This window comes from Cololabis saira, chromosome 2 (assembly GCF_033807715.1).
Source record: "Cololabis saira isolate AMF1-May2022 chromosome 2, fColSai1.1, whole genome shotgun sequence".
Taxonomy (NCBI): domain Eukaryota; kingdom Metazoa; phylum Chordata; class Actinopteri; order Beloniformes; family Belonidae; genus Cololabis; species Cololabis saira.
The window spans coordinates 32,547,283-32,570,835 of record NC_084588.1 but is presented as its reverse complement, the minus strand read 5'-3'; the positions used below and the strand labels follow the sequence as shown (position 1 = coordinate 32,570,835).

General features: G+C 38.8%; 1 protein-coding gene across 2 annotated transcripts in view; it reads right to left on the bottom strand.

Moving 5' to 3' along the window:
• Window positions 1-23,553, bottom strand: part of nedd4a (NEDD4 E3 ubiquitin protein ligase a) — a 37,100-nt gene that overhangs the window by 6,502 nt on the left and 7,045 nt on the right. The window contains exons 4-18 of one of the 2 annotated variants that reach the window (XM_061743803.1): window positions 23,489-23,527; window positions 23,196-23,249; window positions 7,615-7,665; window positions 6,814-6,875; window positions 6,518-6,614; window positions 4,815-4,978; window positions 4,601-4,718; window positions 3,930-4,094; window positions 3,672-3,755; window positions 2,243-2,362; window positions 1,243-1,470; window positions 632-709; window positions 427-481; window positions 283-341; window positions 45-110 (exon numbers count right to left, since the gene is read on the bottom strand). In XM_061743803.1, coding sequence (XP_061599787.1) covers window positions 45-110; window positions 283-341; window positions 427-481; window positions 632-709; window positions 1,243-1,470; window positions 2,243-2,362; window positions 3,672-3,755; window positions 3,930-4,094; window positions 4,601-4,718; window positions 4,815-4,978; window positions 6,518-6,614; window positions 6,814-6,875; window positions 7,615-7,665; window positions 23,196-23,249; window positions 23,489-23,527 — 1,440 coding nt within the window. Of the gene's footprint in view, window positions 1-44; window positions 111-282; window positions 342-426; window positions 482-631; window positions 710-1,242; window positions 1,471-2,242; window positions 2,363-3,671; window positions 3,756-3,929; window positions 4,095-4,600; window positions 4,719-4,814; window positions 4,979-6,517; window positions 6,615-6,813; window positions 6,876-7,614; window positions 7,666-13,291; window positions 15,056-23,195; window positions 23,250-23,488; window positions 23,528-23,553 lie in introns of those variants that run through there. The other variant, XM_061743796.1, reaches the window with a different exon arrangement.

Sequence of the window (23,553 nt, the reverse complement as noted above, 5' to 3'; positions counted from 1 at the left end):
AGAGACAGTAATCACAGTTCTAACTGCTGCTTGAGGACACTCACTGGTTTCTTCAACTTCTTTCTGAAGTAGTCATACTTCTGTTTGTAATCTCGAGAGTAAGGCACTGCCTACAATCAGAAAAATCAAGAGTCAGGTGACGGGGAAATCAGTGAGTCTTAGGATGTAAACTGCAAAAAGATTATGAATATTTAAAAGGAAATCTTTAAAGATATAACTTTTATTTTCATGCTAGCCTCGTGCTCTGAGAAGAATGAGAAGTCAAATACTGTCTGTACTCACTGGTCCAGTTATAGCCGAGTGCTGTAATCTGGGATCATCCCACTGTGTGGTCTTGGTGTCTGTCAAATAAAAGTTATCATTTACACCATTCATTGATAAGTGTGTGTGCATGCATTGTGTATAGAAGTATAAAGTTGTACACACTGTGATCTATGTAGAATATCCTCCCATCACTGTGGATCCTTTCCTCCCAACCAGGCTAGGAATTATGAAAACATAATCTGGATTACAATTACACAACTGGTACTATTCTAATTACATGTCAAATACAAGTTTTAGTTTATATGAAATGTCCAAAGTTAATACACAATTACTGATGCTTTTGTTGCTGTTTTTCTGTTGAACTTACCGGCAGGGCGCCGAGGTCAGATGGGTCGAGCGAGTGTCTCCTCCTCATTTGGACGGGAATCTTTAGCCTGGGATCTTCCTGTTCAGAGGAAGCGAAATACAGGAGTTTTCAGTCAAAGATAAAATGCCACATACACACACACACACACTTGTGGAAAAACTATTAAATGTTCTTTAATATGTTCTTTCCAACTAGGTGAATATCTGGACTGAAACTGACTGCGTCTAATTTACCAAATAATAAGACTTGAGAGAGGATCCAGATTTCAGTAGATGTAATTAAGCAGTTGCATGCAAATGGGTCAGAACATACACCAGGGGTCTCGATGCAGAATGACAACGTAACAAAGGAAGCTTAATCTCTTTAAAGCATAAATGATCATCATCATTCTTACAATTCTGGCAGACAAAACACTGTTAAGGTCGATGTTAATCTGTTTTGGCGAAGACTATCAGTCTGTACACTTATGGGCCAAGGCTACATCTTTGTCGCTCTCAGCATTTTTGGTTTAATCAAGTGGCCAAGGCATAATTTTCCATCACACACACAGAGAAACCTGGAGGTTTTTCATTTGTCATGTTTTAACCAGCCTCTCTTTTTTCTTTTTTTACCCAGGTAGTCGTCTTTGTGTTATGATTGATGAAAAAGGGCCTTCCATTGGGAGCGCTGCGAACCTCCCAACCAGTGGGCAGGGAACCCGATTCAATGGTGGTGTCTGGACTTGGAGTGTGCTGAACAGATTCATTAGGCGACTCAGGTGGTTGTGGAGGAGGTGTGGAGTTTTGAGATGCAGCTGCAGAACTCTGTGCAGCGGCTTCGGCAGCTGCTTCTGAAGCTCTCTGTGCAAACAAAAGTACACAAACAAGGTTTGAGAGTACTTAAGACTAAGCAGAAACATAAAAAACAGTAGTGCCATTTTAGGATTCTGCTACATTCACACTATTAAGAAACAGTGTAGCTTAAAATTTCTTTTATGGTGCATTTTTAAGTATATAGCCCAGACATACTTATTATAACTCGACTATCATTCACATTCTCCCTTTTACTGAAAGACTGAGACTTGTAAAATGAAAGTAAGTGAATAGTTTCCATGTAAGTTTAATTTTATATTGCAGCTTCATCATCAACTGTATAATGGATTTACTTAAAGTTACTAATAATACACATGTAAGTTACATTTGAGTGAACAAAATTATAATTTAAAAATACACAACAAGCATACTTATAATGGTTGTCAGTTTACTTGTTATGGATTAGTACTTGTTAGTCTTTCAGAATAAAGTTGACATTAACTTATTTGTGGGATAGTTTTCATTATCAGATTAACAGTTTGTGCCTAAAAGACCAGGAGCATTTCTACCACGGTAATATAGACAATATACTCTTTATGCAGCCTGTTGCTCATTATAATCCCGATGATGCCGGGCAGTATTTACAACATATTCTGGATGGAACACGTTTAAAAACCAAGTACATTTGAATTTTCTGTGTAAGGCGATAACAAAATTGGATTTACGTTGTATTTTTATTAAGCATATCATAGTGAAGCGGAACAAGTTTTGTAAGTAGTTTCAATATACATCAGTGTCGGTAAGAAAGTCTGCTGTGCACCTGAATGATGGGTCGGGTCCATGTAGTGGTTCGGGAGAGGTGATTGACAAAGTAGCGTCTTCCTTTATTGTCCCTCTTTTCCTCCCAGCCTGGAGGCAACCCAACGGAGACTGGAAGCATCTATTGATATTAAAAATGAATACAATGATCATTATAGACACCTTCAAGCTTAATATTTCAGTAGTCTAGTTACACGACATCCAACAGAGAATTATATGACACAGTAGGTAAGACACCCACACTATTTTCAGACCGAAGTTGGAACACACCGATTTAGCGTTACAGAGTCTAATGTGAATATGTCCAAAATGCTAAAGCTGGTCTGGTTTACAAAAGATAAAGAAAAAAATGTTAAGCTATTGTTTTGTGTTATATGAATGTGCGTGAACTTAAATAAGTAATTAAAATCACTGTCAGGCACTCATTTGGGAACGTAACAAATTTGAACATGGAGTTGACAAAAAACTTGGACAACACAAATCAAGGAACTGCTGAACTGAATAATGAGAGAATAATGTAATAATAATATTAATAATTTATTTTATTTTATTCTTCTTTTAAAGCTGGACCTGAACTGACGCTAGAGGCACCATCATTCTTAAAGTTTATCTGTACCAACCCTTCCCCCCACCCCCTTGTCTTTTTTTTTTGTTATTGTAATGTTTCTTTTTTTTTTGATTATGTGAAATGTGGTGTTGTTAACCTTTTTGTTTATTTATTGTCCTTGTCTTCATTTTGAAAATAAAAATTATAAATAATAATAATTTTAAAAAAAAGGAACTGCTGCGTGCTCGTGCAGACTGGCGAAGCTGATGCGGTCACTACGGTAAAATTGTTGAAACACTCTGCAAAGAGCCGTCTACAGAAGCAAGTGATTACTGAACTAAAAGAACTTTATAAAACAATTCATAACTGAAAGTCTGAGCAAGTGCCATTATGGGATGAGTTGCTCACTTGCGGGACATTCACCGTTGGAGAACGTCCATCAGTCTGCACTGCTGACGCTTATAAGCGCTTCAACTGGTTATTATAAGAAACCACCAAATGGATTCTGTCCCGGCCTCAATTCAAAGGCAGGACAGCAGTGGGTGAGAGATGGACATATTTTTGATACGTGCAGATGCAAAGAACCATGTGATAGAAGCAGCAAACAAGCTTCAGAATGAAGAAGAGCCTAGACAATCGATCAGTGACCAAGACTAATATTCCTGAATGCTGGCTACAGTTTTATTTTATTCATTTTTAACTGGGTATTCAAAGATCTGCCTGAATGTTTACATTTTCTCTCTACGTTGTGTTTCAAACTGTTAAATAAATGGGTTTTGCATCTGAAAGCAGTATTACAAAAATATACCCAACAATCTAAAACACTGAAGTCTCCGTAATAAATTAATTAGGAGGGATTTAAACAAAGAGGAAAATAAATCACCACAGGATTTACTGGATGCTCCTCTCCAGGTGAAGAGTGGGCACGTTCCCGGAGACTGGAATGTCTTGAATTACTTGCGTGATTCTGCAGCAGAGGAGACAGATCACACCAAAGATCAGTTTATTGTTAATGTGCATGCATTCTCCACCTCTCTCATACCTCTCTCAATGGAAACTCATGGTTCCCATTAATCTGTTTATGGCTCTGTTTCGCTGGCTTTCAGTAACAGGAGCCTCATGTGCACAGAGAATGACTCACCATCGAAGAGGAGCGCTGCTCTCTAAGTGAGGACTGTGAAACATGAACGTTTCTTAGGTCGCAGCACAGTGCATGGAACTCTGCAGACTCCTGGGATGAAGGCGATGTGAACTGGTTATTACTTTGATGCAAGGTGGCGTCATCTTCTGTGATGATCTCCCAGCTCTGAAAGATGAGTGACAGGACACTCCAGGCTTAAACTTTCTTTGGAGTTTAACACATTTGCTTTGACTACCTTTGACAGTCATTCTTACACTGGAATTTACATTTTTTCCCTATTTTGCATAGCAGAAACATGTAACAATTTCAATTAGAAAGAAAGAAGACGATCCTATTTACACACCAACAGAGAAACATTTCTTTTTTCATTTGGAGTTATTTTTGCAGACTGATTAAGTCCAGGATTCACTCTACTATTTTCCTTCACTCTGTATTTGGTACCTACTAAGTCCTAAGGCAAATATCTGACCCGCTGAGTGAATTACCATGTTTGGGCCTGAGCAGGAAAGGCAGTACAGTACAGTTAAGACTTCGACATTTGAAATGAAAAATGTTCTTTCAGGTTTTCTGAGAGGAAATTAACTTTTAGCATGATAAAAACCAGCCATGACTCTCCATAACAGAATGAAAAGGAGAAAATAGTTCTGAACAGAAAAGAGCAACACTGTTACCTCAGGTGACTCTTGCGTGGTGCTCTCGTCGTGGTCTGAGATCTGTCTGCGCGTAATGAAGGCGTGCTCCGGACTTGTACTATTGCTCTGCCTTCCTTGAATTTCAACATCACTGTCCCTGGTTAGCAGAGCAGCACACACATACACCGTCATTCACGAGGAATGTACTAAATATGAATCAATGCGACTTTTGGAGGGATGGGAGCTCTCCTACTGTATTGTGGGTCGGTGCCACTGCGTAGTTCTAGTTTCATGATTTACATAGTAGATCCTTCCCAGGTTGTCCTGCCGCTCCTCCCAGCCGGAGGGGAGAGGAGGCAGCACCTGGCTTTGTCTGGGACCGGACATGTCCTGAGTCTCCAGGAGTTCCCAATCAGGCTGCAGAAAAAACACAAACGCCAACATTTTAAAAGGCAGGGCATGTTGCCCCGACAGCAGCTAGAAGTGAGTGCCAGGCAAGGTATTTCATAAATTACAACGGAGAAATCTCAGTGAGTTAAAGAGGAACCCACGGGAAACTGGCAAACATCTCTGTTCATGAGTGCTTCATACATAAATCACTGAACAGGCAGGATGCCCAAAGCAGAACGTCTAAGAGGAAGCTGCTGCTCTCCAAAATTGACCGCTGTATACTTGTAGTTTGTGAAAGATCCCCTTGGCAATCTGCAACACAGCTTGAAAAATGTTTTGTTGAATTATAACAAAAAATTGAATTATTTGGGGAGAATTCTCAGCACTGGCACAAAAAGGTCACAGATTACCAACATCAAAACATTATAATTTGGTGAGAAATGATCAAGGCAGTACCATGAATTGGGCTCACTTTGCTGCAGGACAACGACTGTGCATTTCAGTGAAGATGAAGAAAAATCTGCCTTTTGGACTGACCAAGTCAGAGCTTTGGAATTAAGAGACATTAACAAATGTATCTGAGCTGAAGCAGTTCTGACAAGAGGAACGGACTAAACAACCTCCTGACAGTTGTGCAGGTGCGATCCAGCGATTTTTTTTTTTTCAAAATTAAAACGAGGTTTATTAAACAAACAAAACCAAAGCGCTGCTGAGCAGGATTGCAAAAGACAAGAGCCTAAGCGTGACAAAAAAAAAAAAGCCTGACATGACACATGGAGGGTTTTGAGGAGACGCAGGTGCAAACGATCAGGGCAGATAGGAACAAGGGAAGTCAAGACAAAACTTAAACGCATGGGATTTCAAAATAAAACAGGACGTATCCAGAGCGTCTGAAATCACTTGCTGGAAGTGTCTGGTGCCAAAGGAGTTTGAACTATTAACGTATTCAATAGTCAATAAAGACATGAGGAATTATAATTGTGTATTATCAGATTTCAGATCAGCACATTGTGTTTTATGTTACTGTGACTCAGACGAAGATCGGGTCTCATTTTATGATAAAAAAAAATGCAGAAAAATGGGGTTCACATGCAGTACCAAGTCATGATATCTGTGCTACCGATGCTACCGATTTCACAGTGGAAGACATTTTAAATCAGGATGAGGAGCAACTCGTCACAGTTTCAGTTATATTCATCTAATAAAGTAGATGTTTGCAAAGGCTAACAACGATATTTTAGTCAGTAGCATTCGAGGTCACTCCAACCTTACTCTTAAATCCACGCTGTTCCTGGACTCACAAACTGCCCTCACAATACGCAGAAGTGAGCTTATTGGAATGCAGGTCAAAAGAACGTAATCTATTTTTTTCTAGGAAAATGAAGGGATCGAACACAAGAAATAGAGCTGAGGGGTAAAACCTATGAATCATTTTAAATAAAAGCCGAGCCCCTCAGCTAGCACTGTGTAAGCTTAGTTCGAACCTGATCTGTTACAACCTGATGCAGGATCTTTACGTTGTGAAAACTAACGCAAGGGGATGTGTGACATTGAGAGTTAACTTACATCCATGTTCTCAGGCTGATCTGTTGTTTCTTCCTCTGAGTTTTTTGGCAGGTATGTCATTTTGAGACGCAGATGGCCTTTGACTCTGGACTTGTGGCTTTGAGGGAGTAAAAAATGGAAGAAACACTGTTAGCAATATTGAAAAGCAAAAGGATAAACTGTTTCCACGTGTCCTTTCCTCTGCAGATGAGAAAGAATACATGGTGCATGAAAAACAAATAGTTTTTTTTCATCAATATATGAAAAAAATGGAATGTGAAACAGGGAAAGAAATTATAAGATCATGAAATGCCAACCTTCGTGGGTGGAGCAGAAAATCCTTGAATGTGTATGGCCTTTCTGTGTTAGGATTTTCTGTCTGAGGGGGAAAAGAAAACAAAAGAAAAGAAAAAAAAGAGGAAAGGAAAGTTTTAATTAAGCTGTGCATAGTTTAACAAAGACATGACTGAATCCACTACTTAGCTCCACATGAACACATTTTTTTTTGGGACTTTACATGAAATGATGGTGACAGTGTGCAATGAAGGCTAATTTGTGCGTGTTGTATTTATAATTAAACAAAAGTATAGACTGAAAATAAACATGACGGACTGTGTTTGCAAAACTGTGAACAGCGATGTGGAACAGAAACCAGAATAAGGGTGCGCATGTTTATGTTTACATGGACTTATGGGTGAGACTGAGGTTGAGAGTGCGTACAGTAAAAACAAATTATACATGTTGCTCCTTGAACTTAAAGGACTGGGTTTCTATATAACTTATAGCTTGTTTTAATTGATCTGTAGGCAAGCTACATCTGGCTCTAAATGTGATGACTGAATATTAATGCCGTTATTTACCAGTAAATATTTGTGCTATTTATGTTTCTTTAGCTTATAATTATGATTCTAATGTTTTGGAAGCTCGTTTTTAATATGCACGTGTATATGACGGTACTTATATTGGGCTTAGATTTCAAGTGCACTGCTGCTGACTGAGCTTTTGCCTGTCTTAACCAGGACCCTCTTAAAATAAGTCTCTAACTGGTAAAAAATCTTTCCAAACTGAAAAAAGAAAGAAAGAAAAATCAGGACATAAAGTAGGGATCAAGGACTCACCGGTATCTGATTTAAGGGAATATCCACTTGTCCGAGAAAGTCATCACGCGTCTGTAAGAGACAGGAAGTCACACAGGTGTCAGAGTTATGACAAGAACACACAGAGGACAGGACTGTCCTCTACATTACCCCCATTACATTGAGACAGAAGCATTTCCTGTCTGCTCAGATTAAACTGGTGCATCTCCTCATCTTAAAATAAGTCCTTTAGTTATTTTTGGGAAATCCCTTTGCCCCGTTTAATCTTAACTCTCATCGTTAATGATCGCAGAAAGTGTCTCTTGTCTTCAGCACAAACACTTCCCCTCTTAAAACAATGATAATAATTTGACTTGGTCTATTTCTGTATATATTTAGCATGCAGCACAAAAAGAAATGTGTTTATGAGCCCCCAATGAATGGCTGCTCAGTGTTATTGCTACACTGACTGGGATCAAAATAATGTGGGATTTGCCAGATACACCGTTCTGCCTTTGAACGCAGGACACATTCACTGCCCTTTACGCAGTCTCGAAAGCAGATGGTCGAAGGTGAACACGCTGCACGGTGGGACCAAATTAACACCCACAACAGGTCAAACTTTCTAACAGCAGTACAAGTGTTTATGTGTATATATTTAGATGGGGGCTTTCTTCCGTCTGTCCTTGCACCCTTAACGATGAAGCCAAAAGAGGCCCATATAGTCAAAGAAAGTCATGTATGTCAGCTCTGACCACGTTCAACAAATCACTTTAAACGCGACATTGCTGCATAGAGATGTTTTTAGGTACTTACATTTGTGTCTTTTAGCACCACACACTCACTAAAGTCTCAGAGATACAACATTCGTATCTGCATTCTCAAAAGCTCAGCTTTTCCTTTTCTATCATCTTCAGCCTTTTTTGACACTTTCCATTTCCAGTCAGAAGTGGCAGTTTTACAACAATGTCCTCCCAATACTTATGACTGAAGGATGTGTCAACACTGAGTGTCATTGATAACACGTATTTATTTATATCCTCTTGTCAACAGCAGAACTATTTTCAAAACTGGATATAAAAATTGTATCAACCAGTGATCTGAGATTTACTAAATAATAGAGTTTATAGTATACACAGTGGTTGTCGCTGTATTTAAAACACTATATTTAGTATAATTCTTGTGAAAACAGAGGAAACAGGAGTTTCTGAAATCCTCATAACGTCATGCCATTATTTCACATGAAGGCTCTCTTCCAGCTACATACGCTCACATTATTGTGTTCAAATCTCCCTGAAGCACAATCCCTCAATCATAAGTGTTCACAGGATGTTTGCCGTCTTGTTTAAACGTAAATAAATGGATGGGAACTACAGTAGCAACACTTTGAGGGAATTTTAAGTCTATATAAGTACAGCCTTGCTCAGGATGGCCACATCTAAAGTAAGTATGCTGCCACTGACAGGCTTGGTGGCTATGAAAAATAATGTGAAACACAGGCAATGTACTTCACAGTCAAAAGATCCTCACTAAACATCATCATCAATGCATCAAACAAGGATATATATCTTAAAAGAGTGGGGTTCAATCCCTCCAGCTGATGGTCACAGATCTGTTGAAGAAACACCAAAACACACTGAAGCTGCTCCGGTGGGACGTGGTGGTTCAGTCCTTCATTAAGACATTATGTTGGGTTTAGGCATGGGGCGATATACGATATTATCGTATATCGCGATAAAAAACGGCCGCGATAACGTTATCGTGGGGTACTGTAATTATCGCCAAATTTTTATTTTTTTTATTTTTTTATTTTTTTTTTGCAAGAAAGTGTCAATTCACTCGCCCGGTTGCATATCCGGCCCAGACCTGGCTCTACTTTGTCACTTTATTTCTATTTGTCACTTATTTCTTTCGACTCTCAGGGAAGTATTTTCTTACAAAAAAATAAAGTTCAAATAAGTACCGGTACCGGTACTATAGTTTACACTTTGTAATGCATAACATTTACAGTACACTATTTGTTCTCTACCTCAAGTGTCACTGTGTTGAGAATGATTTGAGAATAAATGTTCTGAAGGAACCAGTGGATCCACGGTTAGTGTTTTTCCTTGCATTTTAAGAATTTTATAAGCGACGCGCTAATATCGTGATAATATCGTAATCGTGATATTTTTGTCCACTAATATCGTGATATGAAATTTTCATATCGTCCCATGCCTAGTTGGGTTGTCTTATATATGCAAACACATACAACATCTTAACAGACAACATCATTTAGATTAGTTGTCAGGCCTGATTGGATATCCTGCCAGAACTTCTTCCACTAAAACAGAATTAAACTAAAGCTCACCGTGAACAAGTTGACTACTAATTTCGTGGCACTTAGAATCATTAGCAACATTACTATTCAACATATGCTTTCCTCCATACCGTTTAACAGTCTGCTTAAATGCTCAGAGGCTCAACTCCACAGTCACTGACTGATTGGATAAGTGATTCCTTCTGTCAACTCAGTTTACCGCAAACAGCAATGCATCAACAATTAAAGGCTGATGCTGATGGCTCCCCCTGCTAATTTGAAAGACTGAGTAGGTCACATCTATATATGTAGCAGACAGATACAGCGATGAAATCATCTCTTTTTCTAGAAGCTTCTCTAGTGAGGTAAGGTGAAGCTTAACAAAGGAGAAAGTAGAACCTCCAGATAAAAAGATAACCACAGATACATGTTTTTTCAGAGCTTTCGCAAAGTCTCAAGTGATACCAAATGCAACTCAGTTTACCAAGAAATGCTGATGTGAGACTGTATGGGGTTGTACAAACAGCTACGGACACGTGTTGCGCGTCTGTGGAGCAAGCTAAGTGATATCCATCTTAGCTGTGCAACGACAAACTGCTTTTAACAGGTGGGCAGCAGCCTGTGAAAAATAAACTCCTCAGTTCAATGTTATTGGAGTAGGCAAACTAACTGTGTGGTGATGATCTGTACTGAACTGGATCTTACGGGGTCTAATCATGGACCCTCACTGTCATGGTAAAGTTGAATCAAAACCTGTGAAACGTTTGACAGGCACCTGTTTCACACACGTGAAAGCGTGTGCTCTGCCACAAGAAACAGCCCCATTGTCTCTTAAAGCTTTCATTGATCATTTGCACTGTTCATGGAAAATCTGATGTATAAACAAAACATATTTATTCTGACTCTGAAAGGAAAACTGCCAGTTTTCATCTCTGCTGGCTGAAAAAACAATCTTTAAACCATCTAAATTTGACATTGCACTCGCCATTAGTCAACTGGTGAGAAATTATGCTGAGCCGTTTTTACAATAAGAGTGTGACCTCTCAGGCAACTATTAGTCCCAATTAAGATAAAAATTAGTGGCTATGCACACTTATTTCTACACCACGCCTTCCTATTCAATGTTGCAAATTAATGTATAAAGGTTAAGTTGTCTAAAGATCAAATACAACGTTAAGTTCTCACTATGATTTGTTCAAATTACAGTCATGCCTGGTTGTTCCTTAACTGGCGAGGAGCTGTGTGCAGTTATGAAGGAGCTGCAGGTAACAGTAGTATATAAAGGTCTTTTAAAAACACATGCAGCTGCTTTACATATTCAACTATAAGGCTAAGGAGCTTGTATTTGTAACAGTATTTTAAAAGAATCAAAACCCATCAAAATTTGATGAAATATGAAAGTGAACATAAAAACTGTAATAAAAATTAACATGATTAATCCAATACCAAACTTATATCAATAAAATTTTGGATTGTCAATATTCACTCATAAGTATTATGTGTATACATAAACTTTATACTGTAGTTATCTTCTACTCACTCCACTTCTTGCCATTTATATCAGACAAAGCATCCAAGTTATTGCACTAGCTTTGCACAGGCTACTGTATTATACATCTTGATCCCCATTGTTCCTGTTGTTCCTGTCATGTTAACTACTTGACACTGCTACTGTATCACGCGGCCGTCACTGACTACACATAAGTCATCTGTCCTGGAGTGTTTGTTATATTATACATGCTATTTTATTTCAATTTTGGTTAGGTTTAATATTTATTTTTTAATTTTTTAGATTGAATGGCATTGAAGACTAGCTGAGAAACAGTATCTTGATTATTCTGTATGTCCTTCACAAATTGACAACAGAGGGATCTTTGAAATGCTGTTTAATATCCTTTTAAGACAAACATATTTATCATTACTATCATGTTTAATACTAAACATGATATTTTTCTTTTTAATGGTGTTTTAAAAGTGAGGTTGTTTCTAACAACAAAGCTCATTTCAACATATTTAGTCAATAATTATTTTTTAAATTACATTCATGACCTTTAGTTTATTTCACCTTTGATGTACTTTTCCTTTCATTCCAGGGCACAAACTCAGCCTTTGAATGAAAAACCCTGCTGTTAGATGTAAAATCTACATTTTGTTTTGCAGAGAAAGTACAATTAAAGCAGGTAAATAAGTTCAAAAAAAGACACAAAAAAATTGTACATTGAATCTCAAAGAAGTTGTATAATGTGACAAAAAAACAATCTTAAGAGCTAGTAATATTTTGGTATTTATTAGGTATCTTAAAATATGATAAAACAAAGAAAAAGGCACCATTTAATTACTCAAGGAGCCCTTTCTTTTTTAACAACCTGCTAAATACATGGGGAGACTGACACCTAATATTTTACAAACATTGCTTGGTAGGAGAGTCCACAGGGGAAGTAGCACGCCACCGGTTTACTGGGAACAGCTCTCACACACACACACACACACACACACACACACACACACACACACACACACACACACACACACACACACACACACACACACACACACACACACACACACACACACACACACACACACACACACAGATAGCTAGCATGACTGTGTGCTGCTCTAGTATCACACTGTTAAATATGAATCCGGAGGACTGGGCAGTGCTTCAGACCAGCAGACTATCTGGAGTCAGGGGGAATATTTCAGAAGCACTTTATTTATGTCAGCAAGGGGCACTGCTTTTCCCACTGCTATAATTAGCCCTGGTAAATACTTAGGGCGATCATTCATAGTGCTAACAGAATAATAAAAATGGAGAACTCAACTAAGTTGTTGAGTTCAAATGCCAGTAAAGAGACCCACAATGAGCCCCACAACACTGAAGGAAACCTGCGTCTCTAATTCACACGTTTCCTGGTAGCTAATATGCAGAAGGATTAACTGTAATGTAACTGAACACCTCTGAAAGTTTGTCCACATTGCGCTTGTTAGCTGCATGACTTTGCTTTAGAGAGCTTCTCGGTTACTGGAAGTCGCTCTGTCTTGGAACAAACAGAAAGGCTCACCCTTGGCAAAAAGACCTTTCAATACCTCACTAGCTTAGGGGAGCTCTATTATTTCAAGAAAATATTAACAGCCTTAAAATTACGTTAAACTGCACTTACATCTTCATTCAACTATAGCTGAAAGTGGAATTTAAACGTGTTGTCCTGAGTAGTTCAGTTTAGGCGGTGTGGATTCTTCTAGAACCAGTTCAACAACATTGCAAGCAGATTCACAGCGCTCTGTCATAACTCCATTATGAGGCGGGTATCTTGACAGAATATCATTTGCAGAGCTGTTAGACTCTCAATACATAGGCTTTCAGGCATTCCAGCTTGTTACAATTGTCAGGAAGCATCAGTTAAACTCAACACTCACCTTCATGTTTTGACCATGGCTTTTTGGAGCATTTTTCTCTTTGTGGCATGTGTTAACATCAGTGACAGAGCTGGGCAACTTTGCAGGGCAGCAAGGGGACAAATGGATGTGTACGTGAGGAGAACAAGGGCTGCTGAGCTTTGGATTTGAAACATGACATGAAATTCCAGTATTGGGGTAAGGCACCTCAAGGGAAAAGCTCCTTTGAAAGGCATGATGGAAATGGTTTTCCACAGGCCCATCTTGGCTTTTTCCTGATACGCAGAGATTATTGTTTTTCTCTGATGGTTTAGCCGAGGAAAACAAACACGCAGATATACTGCGATAGAGTTTTTTCCGAGCATCGAGTTCACAGTCATGGTGCTTTGCTGGGTATTGAGCCTCAGGATAATCCACATTGACCGCAGCCATGGGCCTCGCTCCCTTTGCTGATGATGTTGGTCTCAGGTGGGCAAAATGCAGCAGCACACTGCTTGAGTGTCGATTAGACCTGTCTGGAGCTGATGGCAGTTCAGTCACTGTACTTCTGTCCTCCACATTGCATTTGGGTTCATCCTGTAAAGGAATATTAAAGTGCACCATGTGTTTCGTGTCCCTAAACTCGACTGAATGGCTTCCTTTTGGCTGACGATGGCCACTCACGGCAGTGCTGGTGGACCCTTTGCAAGTCACTCCCTCATCGTCTTGTGAGAATTCACTGGCAGTCGTCGGAAGACATGACTGATTAGACCCCCTTGTTACTGGGAGAGGAGGCAGAGCCACTGCACTTACAGGGGAAGCAGGTGGAGTGCTGCAGGGGCTCTTTGGAAATATAACCAAGGAGGAACACCGTCGCAGCGGAACTTTGGACTTGCAGAATAGACTCCTCTCCTGGTTGGTCCTGTGCTTTTCTGGAGCCTCTGGCTCAAATATGCTGTTGCTGCTACAGTACCCAGCGTCGCTGGCCATGCTGCTGTTGCATGAGCCCCCGTCAGAGCCAGTACCTGCTCCAACTTCACTAACCCCTGGGTCTCCATCCTCTATATTGCCATCCGGCTCTCCACTCAGCTGGCCACAGGGCTGCAGCGAGATTTGCAGAATTCTCTTCTTATTACACCCTCCAGTGTTAACCCTGGGTATGAATAGTGAAGAGTACTGACTGTTGGCAAATCCTGGTGACAGAGGAGTCACCTTCAAATGGACAGAACTGTGCGTCTGACTCTCTGCGTGGCTCTGAGCTGACACACAGACTCCACTGTCCTCACCGCGGCTACTGAGAGTTTCTGAAAGGGGGTCCGTGTTGCTTCTCCTTGACGCAAAATGCAAGCGGAGCCGACATGCCATTTGTTTAACTCTCTAATCCCTGCAGCGCCGGTGTGAGCTGCATGATCAAACTTGCTGGTAGAAAAAAGAGAGAGCAAAGCAACTGCTCCGCAGCCCGCTCTGTGATCACAATCATTAGTGGCTGTACATTGCCAAAATAGCTCTGGTGACAACCTACATTCCTCTCAAGGCTCATCTCAGCTTTTAGTCAGAGGGAGCCAGTGGTTCTGTTTGGAGACATGACCCAAATATGAAACCTTTAAAACTAGAGCAATCCCAGAAGTTAGCCCCTCACAGAAAAAAAATGACTAAGCGTCAAAGCTGAACCTCCTTCTGCTGACCCGTTTTGTATTCCTCAGTTAGTGCTATTTGCCTCCGAGATTCCAGACAGTTCAATGTCAAATACCTCCCATCTTCAGGCCCTTAAATCCTTGTACCCCTTTGTTTTCCCACCAAAAAAGCCACGGCAATCTTCCTCGCTGCATGTGCTCTGGTAAACTGCATCTGCTTCAAGCCGCTCACTCAGGACCCTGCTTCCTGTGGCTGCCAGTCTTCTAATGTTTCTGCTGCTCTGTGCCCCCACAAATATTTTTACCCACTGCTATTAAATTACAGGAAATAAAAGAGAATGACTTTCAACATAATTCTGTATCAAATGGAGGACTGGGTTACTAAAATACCTAGCACACAGTAAACACCACACGCTGAGAAAATATGACCGATTCCTACAGTGATTCCAGACTGCAAAAATCATGAATGTTATTACGTACTGAAGCACTGCAACAGAATGCCAACTTAGCCAAATGCCTCCTGCAGGGATCAGCAAAGCTGCTGCACACACACTGTTTGACTAGAACTGGAAGAAAAAGGAAGAACTGTGACCACAGTGACATGACACCGGTTATATGACGCCTCATGTAACAGTCAGTGCTGGTCTGGTTGCTTCTCGTGGCTGCTGACAGTCCAATTTATTAATGGCAGCCTATTGTGAGTCCAGCTGACCTATTTTAGGGCATTACTCTGCTTCCAAATCAGTTTCCGTGTAATGTTTAATATTAAGAGGCAGAGCCAGTTTATAGATATGACTCACTAGAGAGTGCCGCTGCAGGTTTTATTTATTTAAACTAAAATGACCGCATGCTAGGAAACCTTAGAAATGGATATGAATCACTCATCTGGTTAATACTGTTAAATATAAGTGATGCCTCGGCCATATTATATGATCAGTGACTCACATTGCACATTTACATGCACAAAGTCACAAGGTATGTTATAATAACAACACACTGAAGCTGCCTGGAAAACACTCAGAATTTAGGAAGGTGTGGTTTGAGCAGAAGCTGGAAACAAAGAGAAAAAAACAAAACAAGAATATAAATCGGCAGATGTAGCTGTAGGGCGGCAGGCGAACCAGTTGCTCGGATCAATCTATCAACTTTTCTTTTTTTTTTATGTACTCTCTAACAAACTCTCCTAACACCAAAACAAACCAGTCTGCTCCAACAAGAGTTGAATATCAACTTATTTAATATCAACAAAAATCCAATAAGGTTCCCCGTTTTGTTCAAAAAACCGGCCTGATATGAAAAAGGAATATTTACCAGCAAGATAAGACTGTCTCTGTTTAAACCAGAGAATGTGAACACTTACAAAGGCTTTATTGTTATGTCTCCATCTGCCACAGAGCTGTCAAAACAAGAATTCATAATATGTAAATTCCCCTGCAGTAGAGGCTTGATGTTTTCTACAGTTGGGTGAAAAAAGCATTTGCACTTGCATCAAAAATTGGCCGAAATGTTTCGAATTTCAGCTGTGTTGGAAAATATCAGCTACAACTACTAATATCTTATATGAGAGCTGTCATTATACTAATCCTGTGATGTTTAATGGGGTGTTTATGTCTGACTGGGTTTGTGTGTAAATACATTAAAAGCCTAAAGCTCTCATAATAATTTGTCATTTTGTCAGATCTCAATTTTTTTCAATGATCAGGATACTGGCAACTAACAGCCAAAACATACCTGTATGAACTAATGTGTTGTTACTGTACAAGTACGACCAAGGACAAAGGTGATCCTCTTAAAGGATTCATTATTTTGTTTAATGTAACAGTTCTTTTCGTTCAGATATCTTCGACAAAGAGATAAAAATGTACTTCTTTCAGAACCATTTCATAAGATTAAAATCTGTTCATGCAGTCTGTGGCCAAAAAGCTGTTCAACACTTCAGTTGTGTCAGTTCGTGGCGGTAATATACTGAAGTGGGGGTAACCATAGCAACTTCTGCATACTGCTGATGGCATGCAGACGACTTCTTCTATGTACACATCTCAATCCCCAAACAAAAACAATCTGATCTTATGCTAGATTTATGCATATATTTCTCATTTCAATTAGTTATTCACTGTTGTCTTTTTGTCAGAGAAAATCTGAACAGCTCACTCACTAGATATCTCCTATACAGGACTGTCTCAGAAAATTAGAATATTGTGATTTTCTGTAATGCAATTACAAAAACAAAAATGTCATACATTTTGGATTCATTACAAATCAACTGAAATATTGAAAGCCTTTTATTATTTTAATATTGCTGATCATGGCTTACAGCTTAAGAAAACTCATATATCCTATCTCAAAAATTTAGAATATTCTGGGAATCTTAATCTTAAACTGTAAACCATAATCAGCAATATTAAAATAATAAAAGGCTTGCAATATTTCAGTTGATTTGTAATGAATCCAGAATGTATGACATTTTTTTTTTTTTTTTTTAAATTGCATTACAGAAAATAAAGAACTTTATCACAATATTCTAATTTTCTGAGACAGTCCTGTATAGCAGCTCTTAACTGGGTGGTTAAACAACTCACAAACAGGAGGACCACAGTGTTGTTAAATCAGATTGAACAAAGGGCGTCTGGAGAAGTCGTAAACTTATCATTTTAAGCTGCTAGCACTGTGTGAGTGTGTGTGCGTGTGTGTGTTAGGCCACAACAACCATGTAACTGCAAAGGACCAGTCAGTTGAGTTTTATGAACTTTTTATGAGTATATACCCTCTTGACTTATGTAAACTGTGTTTGGGAAAACATACAGTGCACATTCTAGACCAGTATACCCACATCTTCATACTTCTTGGAGTGAAAATGTCACTACTTCAAAGGTCAAACTTTGAATAATAATAAACATTAAAATATATTGTTGTAGTAATTATAATAACCTATTTAATTATAATAACCTGCTGCTAATAAGACAAGTCTCTCTCTCTCTATATATATATATGTGTGTCAGCCTCTCAGATCAGCAATAACATGCAATCACAGCACTCACAATATCTCCAAAGCAGCATGATAAGGAAAACCTGAGTCACCGTAGTTTATTTTATCACATGACTTTAAATCTGTGACGTAGTGTCACACACTGGAAACACTGTGTCAACTTACAAATAAAGTAAGTAAGTACATTTTATTTATATAGCTCCTTTCACTGACAACAGAATGTCACAAGGTGCTTCACAAAAAATAAAACAACATCAATAATAACACAAATAAAACACTACAATAAAAGTAGAAAACAAATGGGGAAAAAAAGCTGTGATTATTTTTGCATGGTCTCTTATTTCATGTCGTAATGATTGATTGTATATGAATGCCTGCGTAATTTCCTGTCCAACGAGTGTAAAAAAGGACAAAAAAACTAAAAGCATGACAAGAGAATAACAAAGATTAGTAGCATTACAGCTCAAAGGGAGTAAGAGAGCCATATCACGTGATTTTGTTTTCGTACTACAGTATTATTTATTCAGAGCTGAACCTCTTACATCATGTCTAATATTGTATGGCACAATTTTCAAAAAGAGATGGTAATGAATGGATTTGTGCTGACTTGTCATTCTAGAAAGCCAACTTGCTGGTACTTGGTAAATGACTGAGCAGACGATACCAGTAAGACTGGTTGCTGAAAACAACCAGCCCAAAGACTAGAGTTTAAACTACCAGCTAAAAATCTAATAAATCCATGAACAAAACTACATAAAACTTGGCTATACTTGCTGCCAAATCTGTTTTTGCCTCCATTCTACATATAGATCATGAATTGTTTTTATTGATATGAGTGAGTTCTGGTTTTAATCACCACACATCCTCAGGTTATCCTGGATAAAATTGTTAAAAGGAAACACATCTTGACCTCTTTTCAGCCATGCCTGTTCATGACAGCTGGTTTTGGAATGGAGTTAGTATTTCAATTCCACTCCACTCCTCTTCTGCAGGGCGTGCCACCTTTGAAATCGGTGATACAGCTTTGTGTTACCAGAAACTGAACTTGGGTGGAGACAAAAACAGTGAGATGTGTATAATTGTGCTCTTATTTTTCAGAGGTGTCAAAAGTATTCACATTCATTGCTCAGGTAGAAGTATAGATACTAGAGTTTAAAAATACTCCTGTAGAAGTTGAAGTATCAACTCAAGTTTTTTACTCAAGTATAAAAGTAAAAGTAATGTAAGGGGGAAAAAAGCCATTAAGGACAAAAGCCATTGAAAATGAATGCATCTTAGTATAATGCAAATATATTAAAGAACCATATGTGTACTATTGAGCATTAACATGTGTTTCAGAGAGCAGAAGATATGATGACTAGTTGCGTATAAGTATTGTAATGGTGCAAAAAGTCAAACTTCAGAGGCATGTTATCATTTATCCTAACCTTTATTGGAATATACATCCAAGTTTAGTTGCAGGAATCTGAGGGAACGGATGTAAGAACAAAACTGGACAAGAACATCTGTGCCACAACCACAACGAGGCTGTTTTTAAAATGTAAGGAGTAAAAAGTACAGATAATTGCGTGAAAATGTAAGGAATAAAAGTAAAAAGTCGTCTGAAAAATAATTACTACAGTGAAGTATAGACAACCAAAATTTCTACTTAAGTAAGGTAACGAAGTATTTGTACTTCGTTACTTGACACCTCTGTTATTTTTACAATTTAACTCAGAGAAAATCTGAACAGCTCACTCACTAGAGATCTCCTATATAGCACGCTTAAATATACTGTACACACTTTATCTTTTAATTAAAAAAAAAATAAAAAATTGCATGAATTAGCCAGTGTGTGTCAGACTCAATACAGGCCTGTAGAAGGGGGAACGAGGATGTGGGCCAACTGCTTGACTGTGTTTACATCATATACATTTAGAGACCGTTATCACCAAGCATCGGACAGTTTGTGCATCTCAGGACCTGCTGATCATCAAACCAGCAAAAAGTGGGCCAGCACAGCAGCTCATAGTCTATTACTTCCCAACACTTTCATTCGGTTAGTATTTTCACCCGCAGATGTGTTGCACAACTGCTAATCTCCATCTACACAGGAGTTAAGATATCCTAAAGGCAGCCAGATTTGCCCTTATTTACAGCTGTGAGTAATACGGTATTTTAAACAATATCACACATGTTATGGCAAAATAAGGGCCCCCGGCATCCTTTGACAGGCAGACAAACCAAAGTTAACCTTGCACTGACTAGAGGATGCCCGCATGTACAGAAATATAACACATTCCCTTGTTAGCCAACGTGGTATTCAAAACAAGCTCAATATAAATTGTGTTTTTCATCAAAATATTTGCCTGTTGTAAATTTGTTTCAAGCTACTCAGTACTACTACTACTACTGCATATCAGTTTAAATATGCCCTTCTGCAGGGTGTGTCCTACACACTAAAAAATAATTTATCAATTAAGATGTATCATTCTACAGCAAAATTCTAATACTTCCACCCACCAATGTTCCCTCTAATTTTTCATGTATCTGGGCACACACACAAGCTCCCTGAGCAAACTGAGGACGACTGTGAGCAACATCACATATGCACGCTTTATTTTTAAGTATCTCATTACACTTAAAACAAGACTCGTCACTGGAAAAAACAACAATTTTCACCTGTTTCAAGTAAATTTTCACTTGAAATAAGTAGAAAAATCTGCCATTGGGACAAGATTTATCTTCTCATTACAAGCAAAAAAGTCTTGTTCCACTGGCAGATTTTTCTACTTATTTTAAGTGAAAATCTACTTGAAACAGGTGAAAATTTCGACTTTTTTCTCGAAATTTTGAGAAAAAAAATCGAAATGTCGAGAAAAAAAGTTTTGAGAAAAAAGTCAAAATTTAGAGAAAAAAAGTCAAAATGTCCAGAGAAAAGTTGAGATTTTGAGGAAAAAAAAGTCAAAAATTGTATTAAAAAAGTTGAAATGTTGACAAAATTTTGTTTTAATTGAGCATTTTCACTTGTTTCAAGTCAATTTTCACTTGAAATAAGTAGAAAAATCTGCTAGTGGAACAAGATTTTTGCTTGTAATGAGAAGATAAATCTTGTCCCACTGGGAGATTTTTCTACTTATTTCAAGTGAAAATTTACTTGAAACAGGTGAAAATTGTCAAATAAGTTATTTTTCTGGTGTTATTTTTCTGGTGATGAGTCTAAATGTTGAAATAGCAGTAAAACCACATTCATTGATGAAATTACATAAGGGATGGAAAGGAGGCATGACAGTTTTACAGGGGGATGATTTGGACCGTTTTTATTTCAGGGGGGGATGATTTGGACCGTTTTTATTTCAGGGGGGATGATTTAAACTGTTTTTATTTCAGGAGGGATGATTTAAACCTTTTTTATTTCAGGGGGGAGGATTTGGACCGTTTTTATTTCAGGGGGGATGACTTAAACCGTTTTTATTTCAGGGGGGGATGATTTGGACCGTTTTTATTTCAGGGGGGGGTGCCATCTCCCCTCATCCCCCCTCAACTCCAGTACTGCTGGTAGACACAGCAATGGTATGGATAGCTTTTAGCAGAGGCTTCAGACTTTCTCGTGTCCGGGATCCCCACAGCTCCTTGTATTCCCCAAATCCTTGAATACTTCTCCTCCTCTCGACTCGCGGGACCTCCGTAAACTGATGTATGGTTCCGCGTTACACCAACGCAGGGCCTACGCCGTAGGGTACGCGGCGATGCGCATGTACGTTGCGCGTTGCCGCGTACCCTACGGCGTAGGCTTTGCGTCGATTTAGCGCGGAACCATAAATCAGGCTTTGCAAGTGAACGTCTCACGAGGGGCAGTCGCGTTGCGACGCCACTGTAGCCAAATCGCAAGGAGAGAACAGAGAACTGAGCTCATGAGAAGTCCCAGTACGCCAGAGGCTAATATTGAGAAGTGGGGGTACTGTGCGCGTACCGGCCCACTTAAAGCACTGCGCTGGATAGACTTTCTTGTGCGCTGAGAATATGCGGGCAGTGCGCGATTGCGCACGCGCGCAGCTTAGAGGGAACATTGCCACCCACCATATGTTTAAAAACCAGTCTAAAGAGCCAGTAGATCTGTGAACTAGGAGCTTGCACAGATCGTTTAAGCCCAAAACACAATACCATAACTTCAGCAGCTGTCAAGAAACAGTATTAAACATGATCTCAAAAGTTTACAAAAAGAGCTGCATCAGTGAGACACTTTTACTGTTGGATACTAAAGCTATTTTACCATTACTACAGCCTGAACAAAACAAGAAATGTAAAGATATAACAGTTGTTCAAGCGTTGTTGATTATTTTTGCACAATGATGATTAAAAAAAAAAAAAAAAAGGCTACACATTGAAGCTATTTCAAAGAGGTCAGGACATCAAGCAGGGAATTGACGTCAAAGAGACTTTGATTACTTTTAACATTCATGTCTTAACTAGTTGATGCAAATGTGCTGAAGAAGATGTACAGTATAATGTGTCTTTGTTTCTATTATTTACATTGATAGGAGGCCAATTATGCAACCTTCCTGCAAATGAAAAATAAAAAATGGCTGTTCTCATCCTGGATCCCTTGTTTAAACATGTATCTTTTACAGAAAAATCATAACACTGTCTCTGTCGGACAAAATAAATAAACACTCGCTGGTCACTTTATTAGGTACAACTATATAACTAATAAAGTGGTGAGTGGCCGATAAATGTAAGTCTGATGACACGTCACAGAAAGCTACACTTACAGTAAATGGCTGTTGAGCAGGAAGTGTGTTTGTTTTTCAACTGGTAAATAAAGAGACAGAGGCCAAAGTCTAGTTAGTATTTTTACCCACGGGCTCAACTCATATCACAGGTAGATCTCGGCATCTGCTCAGGCAAATGTGCATGGCTACATTTTTCCATTAATTGCAACATGTTGCTGTTTGTTTCCATTACAGATGTTTTAGAGAATGCTAGGCACGTTTTTCTACAAATACAAATGCCCCAAAAGAGGACCAGATCTAACTGGCTTGTACTCAGACAGGAATTTAAATCCAATGTATTGATGCAGTAACAGGAAAATCTCATTTGGAGATGTTATGCTCAATTGGAGCTGGCTATGAGCTGCAGAAATTCACAGCGCACTTGTACACACTTCTACTTTCAGTGCATGCCTGGATGAGCTTCAAAAGAGGTTTGAAAACAAAACAAAAAAGCCCCAGCCATTATAAATAGAGAACAAAAATAAATCTATCCAATGCAGCAAGTACAAAAAATACTTCTTTCTCATTAAAAAATATATATCATTGGAAGGATGAAAGAAAAGTCAGTATCTTACCAGTCGGTTCTCATCAAACACCTCCAACAACAGGCGATGTGTCCCGGGATCAACCTGAAACAAAAAACATGCTTTAAAATAAAAAGCAGCTCTGTCTAACAGCACAAGGACTATATATCTGATCCTTGCTTAGTAAAACTGACTAGATCAACTTTTAGCATTTTGACTATTAAAATAAATAAAATACACCCTGAATGGGTCCATTTTAATGAAATGAAATGTGAATACTGATCTTCCAACACTTCCACGTAAGCACAAAGAATAAATGTATGCAAAATGAAAGTCTAACTTACTCTGAAAAAGAATTCTTCATTCCATTTTGGGTCCAGAGTCTTAAGGTAACATGAGAGGAAAACAA